Source organism: Gymnoscopelus microlampas (genome assembly GCF_963454915.1).
Source record: "Gymnoscopelus microlampas genome assembly, chromosome: 3".
Classification (NCBI taxonomy): domain Eukaryota; kingdom Metazoa; phylum Chordata; class Actinopteri; order Myctophiformes; family Myctophidae; genus Gymnoscopelus; species Gymnoscopelus microlampas.
Genome location: NC_139940.1, coordinates 48,335,528 through 48,347,527, shown reverse-complemented (window position 1 = coordinate 48,347,527; position 12,000 = coordinate 48,335,528). Strand labels below are relative to the sequence as shown.

The window sequence follows — 12,000 nt, the reverse complement described above, 5'->3', positions numbered from 1 at the left end:
TATGTTTGTGCACTTTAGTTGGGAAGCCTGGCTCGTGACTTGCATTCGTGGCTTCCTCTAGTGTCTAGTGTCAGAGTTGCTGGGTGGGTGGTAAATACGAGCGTGCCTTCTCCAATTTCCCTGGTTCTCCAATTTCCCTGTAACATATATATACATTGAAGAAGCAGACACAGATTCCCCATTTCAAGCACATTTTAATCAATCAAGTCGTCAATAAATTATGTTTAAGTTGTTTTTTTTTCACAAGAGAGAAATTGATAAATTAAAAACCAAATCAAAATCATGCAATCATAGAAATGGAATATGTTGGAGTTTAAAAAAAAAATCTGCTGGTTCACTTCACTAGCTTGTCCCCTTAAGATCCAAAGCAAAGTGAAAAAAACTAAAACAAATGAAATCCACTTTAACATTATTGAGATGTCAGCACTTCAATTCTTCAGTTCTTATTGCTGTTCTTGATAGTCACTGGTGATTGGTCCAATGGTGATGGGTTTGAAGGGTACAGATGTGGAAACGGAGCGACGACGCCTCCCTGAGCAAACCTGTGAATGGTGAAGGAATAGCAGTAAGCACACAGTTTGCTACTGACTTAACTGTCTGGTGTGAAACAGCAGAGTGTGGAAAGAAAGTGTGAAACTTACAGGAGAACATGAGGAGGCTCTCTGGTCACACAGGTGGAGGCTGCAGTGAAGGTAGATATCTCTGTAGTCTCCATGGAACAGGAAGAGCAGGGCAGAGAAACGAGCCTGGAGGGAAGAGCCGCTCTCAACCACTGTCACCTGACGACGGTTGGTAGAACACCTGGGGTAAAAGAAAGGTCACGTTGTAGGCTCATGATTACACATCACTATTTCATCCTTCATTCTCCATTTATTTGATAAAGACACTGGACTGATAATATTATTCATATTAGATGTTAACCTCACAAACCCAGACCCCGCTCCCACCCAACTTCTACCCAACTCTCTCTTTTGTTTATTGTGACACAAACCATCTGCTGAGGCTGAAGAATGAAACATACTTGTTTTGAATGAAGAAGTGCCGTGTGGGGTCATCAGCGTTGGTAGAGTTAGTGATGTAGCAGTCGTCCAGAACGACCACAAACCTTGGATCTGTTTCTCCTACAGATACTCCTACATACAGGGCAGAGCCCACTGAAAGGGAGACTGGGCCTGCTGGGTAAGGCTCTGTGTAGTTGGAGTCTTGGAACAAGGATATAGCGACGCTGGCTGGTGAACCCACAACTGGTGAACCTTGCAGCCTGTGAAGGAAACATGGCACTTGAAGGATAAAACCGCACATGTGGTCTGGCATGTTTAGCACATTGGTATACTACGGTACTTGAAATTACTGCCACCCATTTTCCAAATCATAACTGTGTGGTTTGATTTTCAAAGAATGTTGACAAAGGATGAGGCCGCACAGCTCTTAGCCACGATGCAAAAAGTTGATTAAAAAGAAACCAACGTTTCGACAGTAAAGTCTTCCTCAGGGTTTAACAGAAAATGAATGCACTCATCACTTATAAAGGGTCTGCGACAATGGTGAACTTCATTACATGGGAGTGTCCTCAATCTACCTACCCATCAGCATGGATGGGGTGGATAATTACCCATTACTGACAAGTGGCCAACACACTATTTTAGTATGACAGTGAATTGTGCATGTTTCATCATTTCATTATTCATATATAAATATTGAATATAAAATATGCAATATTCAATATATATAATATACATAAAGAAACATATTTCTGGGACGCTCTGAAACATATAAATATAGTAACAGATAGGAACACAACCAACAATAGGAGAAAGAAAAACTAACTGGATCAAGCCCTCTCCAGAGTGATACAGGAGGGGACAGTTACCAGAACCAAAGAGTGAAGAGCTCTTGGACAAGAGATCGCTTTGTGTCGTCTGTCTGTTTGCTGTTTTTATTTTCAAAGAAGCCATTGGATTCAGTTCATTTCTGAACGGTATGAAAATCATGATTGTATAGACTTTTGAAAATAACTTACTGAATGTTTGGTCTGATGACCACATCTAGGCTGGTCTCCATGGCCAGAGGATAGACACAGGAGAAGGGAAAACGGTCTGGAAGTGAGACATCATTTGCAGAGTAGACACACAAACTGTTGGAGTAGATGGCATGGGTGTTGTTGGCCTGAAAGACAGAGGTTAACTGAATGGTCAGTCCAGTGAATCATCTAGCCAGCTGGAAACACCTGGAGTACTAAATGAGTTGCCATCACATAATTAAACAGTATGTCTGAATTTTAAATACATCAAGTTAATTAAAAAGGAAAAAATACAATCCATGGGTTACATGGAGTTATACAACTGCGTAATGCACTGTGGCCAACAGCATCACTGTAGCAGCTGAATTATGATTTACCCATTAAAACCAGCTATAATGTACGTATATAACATACGTTTTTCAGAAAACTCTTAGGATCTAGAACAGTGGTTCTCAAAAATAGCATATATACAAGCTCAGCTTGTACATCTGCTATTTTGGCACTTTTTTGAAAAATCTCGAAAGTGTTTTTGAACAAATCTTCTCTTCTGGGGGCACAACACATTTTCAGATGGGCGGTCCGCATTTTGGGGGTCCTTGACATGAACAAGTCTGATTTAGAAGGCATTTGTAGAATCGGGCCTCAGGTCTCAATGGGTTAATCTAGGAATCACAGGAGACGAGAAGACAGCTCTTTTGTTTTGCACAAAAGAACAACTAAAACAAACGTCACACCCAACAAAGACAATAAATGTAACAACAGCAACAAGTTTATCAGACAAATCCTCACCGTAAATGTGTTCCCACAGGTGTCAGCCTGACGGTCCACTTGGTACCACACCGTTCCATCACGCTCTGTGAAAGATGAGCACCGCGGGTCGGCCAGGTGACCAGAGGATCCATTCAAACCAGAGGATTGCAGCTCAGTCAGCAGCAGACCAATCTGGATTTGACTCTGACCACAAATAATTACAGCTGAAGGCGGTTGAGGGACAGTAACTGGAGGGGGTTGAGTGACGGGAGATGGAGTGGGTTGAGGATACTTTGAGGAGAGATCTAGGAAGGTAAAACAAAAAAAGGTTACAGCATATCTTTAACCCATTAAGACCTGAGGCATATTCTACAAATCCCTTCTAAATCAGTAGTTGTCAAACTCTTTCGTGCCAAAGACCCCCAAAATGATATGCATTTGGTGGCTGCGGACCCCCATCTGAATTGTTTTTGTGCCAGGGACCCCAGAAGAGAAGATTTGTGTTAAAGAAAAATTACAATTATAAAAAAAAAGAAAAAAGTTAAATAGCAAATGTACAAGCTCGCAGCACGGCACGAAGTGATGCGCTGTGAGCTTTTATATCTGCAACTTATTGGGAACTACTGTTCTAAACCACTGTTCTAAATCCTGAAGAGTTTTCTGAAAAATGTATGTTGCTATAGTTAGCAGTTTTAATGGGTTAACAAAAAAAACACTGAAACCTTCAACGCCAACAAACAAGCTTTGTAATATATTATAGATTATATTTTATGAACAATTTATTTTACAACAACACTTTACCTGCACAATAGGCTGCCACTGGGCTACTTACGAGCTTGTAGACATAATAGTTCATTTGACAGTTCTTGACGTGGATGGGATGTGAGGGAACCTGGCAACAGTCGTTGCCCCAGTTACCACAGACACCGCGCTGTACAATTCCATCTGCCGCTGCAGGGTGAGACTGGTTCATCCACAGAGTTACTTGTGTACTACACCTGGTCTGCGGAACACAGCTGTCTGGTATCTGGGCACTGGACCCCGAAAGCTTTAGTCGATACCACCCTTGCCACCCGTGATCTTTGGTGTCACAGCGGGGGACACCGTTTTCTGTATCTATGCTTCTCCATACATCATTCATTACATCGTAGTGATCACAGGGATCTGCACAGCGAGAGTTCCCGTTAGTACTGATACAGTCCTCGCCTAATGGACAAACAGCGTTGCCACAGGAGAACTGGACGACAGATCTTTTGGCCCTGGAGGACTGGCTGTTTCCAGTAACATTCTGTATGAACAGAACTAACAGAACAACAGCTAATACTCTCACCAATGTCCACATCCTGGAGATCATGACACAAACCTGTTGAAAATATACAATACTATTTTTAGACAGACTACAGCACCACAAATAAAAGCAGAATGTAAATGTACATAATTGTATTTACAAGTATTTTTGACATGAAAATAAATCAAATCAAATCAGTAGGGCCAACAATAGAAACGTATTTCTCGCCTATCCTCTTACCTTGCAGAGGCAGTGATTTAAGATTCAACCTGGAGGTGAGCATTTATAACCCATAGAGCAGAGGCGGAGCTAGGTCTCTACTAGGTTGGGGGCTTATAGCCCCGCAGGCTTTTTTGTTTGTTTAATTCAACCGGCTATTTGTAATACTGCCTCAAAGTAGCGGCTGGTGGTAATTCTGGGTGGTGGGCTATATGACATCCGTTATACTATATGATACCCATAGTTCACCCTGCAGCAACAGCATCACTTTCCAGATACCAAGTTACAGCAATGACACGATACTGTAGGCTATCTACAGAATACCTTGTTATAGGAAATGCTCCACAACAAAACAGGGGTTCCACTGCTCCAGTGAACGTTGTTTGTATGTGCAGATAGCTGCTCTTATATCATGATTATTGGTGGTTGTGGCAATACAAATAATTGGGCCTGGAATGATCAAATCCTGTATTGAGTGTTACAGTCTGATTATTACAGTCTGCTTGAGGTGTGATGCAGCTTTAAACATAGCAGCCAGTGTGGTATGTTTAAACTGAAACTTATCTTCTCCTACTGTAGACCTCTTCCCATGTTCCTTATCACTGCTTTTAAAGTCACACACACACACACACACACACACACACACACACACACACACACACACACACACACACACACACACACACACACACACACACACACACACACACACACACACACACACACACACACACACACACACACACACACACACACACACACACATCCTCTCTCTCTCTCTCTCTCTCTCTCGCTCTCTCTCTCTCTCTCTCTCTCTCGTTAGTTATTGTGGCCTCCTGGTGGCACTATACATTATATATATTCTTCTTTGGCCTAGTGGGAATGTGCGTGCACAATTTCACAGAAATCGAATGCTGTGTTCATGATTTGAGGCATTTTGTTCAAAACAAACCAATCCCCTAAACTTTGGAAGCCAATCTTAGCCAATCAGGATAGAAGATTTAAAATCGGACAGATCCGTGTTGATCGCATGACTATAGAGATATTGTGTACCAATTTGTGTGATGTTTGGACAAAATCTGTAGGAGTAATATCAAAAAATGTGTTCTGTGAAAAATCGGCCTCCTGATGGCGCTATAACAGGCCAATCTGAAAAATTTGCGGCAGAAGTTCGGCTTTGGCATCCAGGGAGTGTGTGTGCACAGTTTCGCAGCGACTGGGCCTACAGTGCCGGAGATTAGCTGTTCACAGACAGACGGACGGATGGACGGACGGACGGACGGACGGACGGACAGGGTGCAAAACATAGTCTCGGCCATGCCTTTCGGCCTGGCGGAGACAATAAATGAGAGTGGCAGCAGACCTGCAGTTTTCTGGGAGTTTGTTCCAGATATATGGAGCATAAAAACTGAATGTTTAGTTGTGATTCTATTCAAAGAAAGCAGACGTGCACGTGACCCCAGATGACCTGAGAGGTCTGGATGGTTCATGATATAACACAAGATCAGCTAAAGTTTGGCTGATCATTCAATTGAATGGTTTAGCTGCTAAACCATTCAATTATTTTCAACCAATGGTAATAATTATACAACTAGGGTTGTGTAGTGATGAGTGTCATAGACACACAACTAGTGTTGTGTAGTGGTGAGTGTGATATACACACAACTAGTGCTGTGTAGTGGTGAGTGTGATATACACACAACCAGTGCTGTGTAGTGCTGAGCGTGATAGACACAGAAGTAGTGTTGGCGTGGCTTGGCTTGTGGCCTCAGGGCTCCATCCAGACCAGATGGAACCGGATATTACTCAGTCCAGGCGCATACTACACGCTGGTAATCCAGCTTGACAGCGTGTCGCAAGTTCGACTCCCGATCCAGATGACCTTTGCTGTGTGTCATCTTCCCATTTCCTTTGTAACCAATTTCACTTAAAACTAAATCCAAAGTATCGAAAATAGCGATCTAATAGCTGACCTAAGAGCTTGTAGCTATTTTTGCTACTTTTGTGCGACACTGTATGATGAAGTGTAGGACATGTAAAATATGGAGATAAGAGTCATATCTGACTGACAGCAACGATTCTATCCTCTTTAGAACAGATGTGTACAATAAAAGCTTGTCATTGGACACTTGATACTGAGGCATCGTCTCATTTCAGTCCTCAGGTCATGTTCTGCTTCTGTTTCCATCATGTGAACGTTGAACGCTGTCATCGCTTTGTTGTGTGTGAGTTCTTTATCATATGCATAGTTTCAGTAGCAGCTGGCGGTGATTTTGGGTCGGGGGGGCTATAAGACATTATACTATATGATACCCATAGTGGACCCTGCAGCAACAGCATCACATTCCAGATACCAAGTTACAGCAATGACACAACTGTAGGCTATCTATACATTGTAGGTTGAAAATGCAGTCAAATAAGGTGAGACACGCACTGATGTACTGAATGCTGCTGGTGCCCACCCCCCCCCCCCCCCCCCCCGACCTGTCCTGACCTCAGAGAGCTATATGGACCGTCCTACCTGAACACTTGACCTTTTGGCACTTCTTATTTATTGCTTTTTGTTTGCACTATGGTGTTGGTTTGCGCTGTCTTGTCCTGTCTTGCACCAGTCCTGTTGTAAACTGCGCTCCACTGTACCAAACCAAATTCCAAACATGTTTACATGTTGTGGCAATAAAGTCTTCTGATTCTGATTCTGATGTTCACCGGAAGTGGAACTCAGATGTGAGGAACAATGCACGGCTGGGGAAGGCAAAGCCGTGTGCAACCCAGGAACGCCCAAACCAAGAGCTAAGGCCAATAGCTACATTCTGTTCTACTTCTGTGATAATTGGCAGTCATCATCATACATGCTGTAACTGTGAACCGACACTGAAAACTGATGTTAGGATAAGGATAAGATTGTTGAGATTGAAGCTTAAACACTGATAAGAATCCATTTTGTTAAAGGGGAAAAATAAGAATGAATTTAAAGTATTCATCCGTACTTTTGTTTATATACAGTATACGTTCCCTTGCCGGAATGCTACCGTGAGAACACACAACTGAGGCCAACATGTCACTTTGTCCATGAAGTCAGAAGACACTATATTCAGTAACATAACAACATTCCTCTATCAAAGTTCGTTTTTTAGGGAGTCTGTCAGGTTAAGAAACATGTCTTAGATTTGGCTTGGATGTATTCTACCACTATACAGTAAAATATTATTGTTATGTGTGAATTTCTTGTTAAATGTGAACACAAATAAAGATATGAAGTGTGTGCGTGCAATGCATGCGTGTTGCGTGTGTGTTGTATATCTATCCAACCCAGCAAGACAAGTAGGATTTAAAGATTATGAATTTACAATGAGAGCGTGACAGTAATTGGCAAATGTTGTTGTTTATCTTGTAACCCAACCTCCATCAGTGCTCTGGTATTACAGTGTTACAGTAGGTTTCTCCCTCATGCCTTCATTCGTTCCCCTTAAAAAAACGCTGGGTGTGACTTATTAATCGGTCCGAGTTATATAACACTAGTCATAATTCTCTTTTATTTTATGGAGGTATACAGGGCAACCGCTGTAACAGAACAGTATGTGTTAGCTACAGTAATCTACATATCAAAGGCTTGTTGTAATTATCTAAACATTTAACTAATTGGGTCTGATTGTTATTGATAAATTAGCATGAAAAAAATAAAATGGAAAGGAAATTTTGCTTGCTCATGGGCATTATAACACTGTGATCATCATATTCTGTTTTTACGTCAGGAGACTCCTGTCCCGGACAGGCTTCAGACGTGCCTCCTGCAGGAGTACCATTGTGACCACATGCCCTTGCTGATGTTGACCTCAGGCAGGGTTCGCACCCACGCATGTGAAGGCGCATGCCCTAGCCGCTACACCAGGGCAATATAACACTGTGATGCATCACATGAAACCAGATCATTTACAAACAAATACAGTTGAATTATAATCATTTCTGATTCCAAACTCTCTGAAATGCACTTCTCTGGTGCAGTGGGCAGCCACAATTGTGGCTAATGTAGCTGAGCAGTGACCACCAGGGATGGCAAGGACACACATTTTTCAAGGTCTAAACATTTACAGTAACTAATGAAGCCTAAATGTTATTGATAATCAGCATGACAAAATAAAATGTAAAATAAATTCATGTTTTTCATAAATGGCGAGTTATATTTGGCTGTGATGCGGCTCAGCCACTTGGGTTAGCCAGCTTGCTTGCTCATGGGAATTATCACACTGTGATACAACACGCAATACAACTTCAACAGGTTTATTTGCCAGATCAAACAAATATTGCCGCATGTGAAACATGACAGCCAGACAGCCATTCCTAGCATAGCAGGCATATTAATACTAGGTGTGAACAACAAGGGATTAAAAGTGTTCTACTGCTATGCCACACGAATGTGGAATGCCCAACCAACAGTTTTAAAAACATGTGAATCCTTACTCTCCTTCAAAACCACTCTAAAAGAGCACTTACAGGTGCAATTCGGAACTGGCCCCTGTAAAAAGGCAAAGCCTACATTTGTCTTGTCCTGTCTTCCATGTGAATGTCCTTGTCTGCTGCTGTGTTCATGTGATGCACTGTAATAATGTCTTTGTTTTATGCAACAAAGTCGTACTGCAGCACTGTGTACTCAGCCACATGAAAGTACATCTTATCTTAAACAATATATCGTCTACATACTGTAGACTACAGTATGTCCAAAACTGTTACTTTTCAGGATTCATATTAAAAAATAGCACAGAAAAAGGTAGCAGATCTACAAGCTCAAAACGTGTTGCTTCACGCCACGTTTCGAGCTGGTGGATCTGCTACTTTTGATACTTTTTTTTATTTGCAAAAAAACAAACCCTAACAAAAAGTCATGATATGGAGATAAAAGGTTTCTGCCCGACAACAGCGATATAGTATAGGGGCGGCTGTAGCTTAATCAGTAGAGAGGCCATCTGGTAATGGTTACCAGTTTGCTTGCCCTGTATACAGTACGTGTGTCTAAGCGGTTTTGCCTCTGAATGCGCACCATGGGGTCATCAATGTGTCCATGTCAAATTTTTCTATTTTGTTTTTACATAACATTATAATGTTCTTATTTTGATCTTAAGAACCAATTACTGTCAGTCTCCAGGTTTTCTTCAGAATATGTATGACATTAGGAGTCCACTAGTACACTGATTATCAAACTTGTTTCTCATTTTCAAGGACCCCCATAACTCTGAGAGTGTACAAATGTGGTTCCATTTGTACACTCTGAGAGTTACAGACCTGTTTAAAAGGGTCCATTTGGAACCCCTTCAAGGAAGGTCCCTCGACCCACTCTGAGAACGACTGCACTAATACATTTAAGGCTAGCTCTTTATGTGTTTTCAGTAATATTATTGTCAGCTCATTTTGTACGTCCATGGCAAAAATATAATTTTGACAAAAATGTCCGCCACAAGGTGATGACCCCTGATGCGCTCACATCCAGTAATGTTTGTAAAGAGAAACATGTCTACAAGCCTAGATAAAATCAATAACTTGTCACGGTCTGTCTCTCCACCGGTCTGTTTCTCTCTTTCTGTGTCTCTCTGCTCATTTCTGTCTGTCGTTCACTTCGGCCACTCCTACATTCCATTCCATCTCACAGTCCTAGTTTCATCTCCTGACCCCACTCCCTCATCAGCCATACAGTGCCATGCCCCTTACACACCTGTGGCCACTTAACCATTCAAGCCACTGCCTATAATTCTGCACATTGACTACTAGTTCGTACTGTCAGGGTGCGTCGAGAATTGAACCCAAGAGCAGGCAACAGGCAGAGTTACTTCAACAAAGTGTTTTATTAGTATCCAAACCAAGAGGGAATAAGCTTACAACAGCATGAGGCAGACAGGGGTCCAAGGGGGCAGGCAGGTAGGCAGGTATCCAAAACCTATTTTAAAGCTTGCATATGCGGGGCTCGCGTATCCGTGCGCCTGGTGTAGCCGGTATCATTGATATCAATTATCCAAGCGAGCTGTACGCGCGCAGTAAATTCCACAGTCTGGGATTCACATGGAATGGAATGTAGAAGTGGCCGAAGTGGAACGATAAATGAGCAGCGAGAGACAGAAAGAGAGAAATAGACAGGTGGAGAAAGAAGATTTCTCATCAAGATATCACCGTAATGGAAATAAACCACAACTATCTCATTTTGTAAAAGCACGTCAATCATCCTCACCTGTGTCTTCTTTGTTTGCTGTTATCTGGCCGTGGTGATGGTTGAGGCTCAACTTCAACTCTGTTACTTTGTTGTGGTGAAGGTCGAGGCTCAACTCCAACTCTGTTCCTTGGTAGTGGTGAAGGTCGAGGCTCAACTCCAACACTTTTCCTTGGCTGTCGTGATGGTCGAAACTCAACTGGAACTGGACTTCAGTGTCAGCCTCACACACACAGAAGAGGACAAACAGCAAAGCACCACAAGCCTTCATCCTGAAACTCACTGACCAGTGACCCAGCACAAACCTAAACTCACTGACTAGTGACCCAGCACAAACATAAACTCACTGACTAGTGACCCAGCACAAACATAAACTCACTGACTAGTGACCCATTACAAACCTAAACTCACTGATTAGTGGTGACCCAGCACAAACCTAAACTCACTGATTAGTGACCCAGCACAAACATAAACTCACTGACTAGTGACCCAGCACAAACATAAACTCACTGACTAGTGACCCAGCACAAACCTATACTCACTGACTAGTGACACAGCCCAAACCTAAACTCAATGGCTTGTGGCACAGCATGCGCAGCCGTCTTATATTATCAGACGAAGCTACCATACCAATTAAAAAACGTTGTTGTTTTGGATGGTAAGGTAGAACTGGTAGAACTTGATCTCCTCCTCACCTCAAGTAACACTGTACTCTGAAAAGCCAGCAATCTCTACAATAACCATATGACACGCACCCGCTCACCTCGGCACCTAAATGGCCCCTTTGCTCATATAATGTGTGATGGAATACTAACTGTACTGATAAGACCCAAGTATTGATCGCAAAAACGGAATACACTTCCATCATACCACATGTAGGCCTAATGCCTGTCTTAGCCTCCTGGCAGTCTTAAGCTATAACCCAGGCATCCCCATTTTGGGCATGTCCTTATAGGCCATGAAGTAAATAAATAATAAGAAACATTTCTGAAAGGACTATTGAGTTTACTTTACCAGTGTGCATGTGCACATACGATGGGTTAATGAACTTATTACCATCCAGACTGCACACTATACAAAACAAACTTCAGTAAAATAAAACAAAATTACACATTTCAATCAAGCCTTTTAACTATAGACTCACAATTAAATGTGTAGGTCAGTACTGGCAAGAACAGATCTCATTTCAGGTCTCAATTCAATTCAATTCAATTTAACTTTTCTTTGTCACATATAAAACACTTTCAGAAACAAGGACAACGTTCCAAGTTCCGTTCACCCTTTCTGTCGGTTCTTGAACAAGATTTATTTACAAAAATATATAGCCTATTATATTTCCCCTAATTTTGAAATATTTATAAGATTTTCAATTCATTTTACTTACTGTACCTGGCAGGTGACAAACTTATTAATGTTAAACATCTTTCATGAAAATGATAGTCATTGTTAATTGAGGCTTATAAATGTTGTGTGAAATGTTTGATCAACTGTATTTGGGACATATTTAGGAAGTTATATGGAGCGTTA

General features: G+C 41.8%; 1 protein-coding gene across 1 annotated transcript; it reads right to left on the bottom strand.

Annotated features, from left to right (window-relative positions):
* Positions 1 to 219: 219 nt before the first annotated feature.
* LOC311041456 (uromodulin-like) lies at positions 220 to 11,053 on the bottom strand. Its single transcript, XM_084051838.1, has 6 exons — positions 10,495 to 11,053; positions 2,810 to 3,075; positions 2,021 to 2,166; positions 1,022 to 1,261; positions 642 to 801; positions 220 to 542 (listed from the first exon to the last, which is right to left on the bottom strand). The coding sequence occupies exons 1-6, from the start codon at positions 10,742 to 10,744 to the stop codon at positions 444 to 446; spliced, it is 1,161 nt and encodes a 386-aa protein (XP_083907964.1). The 5' UTR covers positions 10,745 to 11,053; the 3' UTR covers positions 220 to 443.
* Between the last annotated feature and the right edge of the window lie 947 nt (positions 11,054 to 12,000).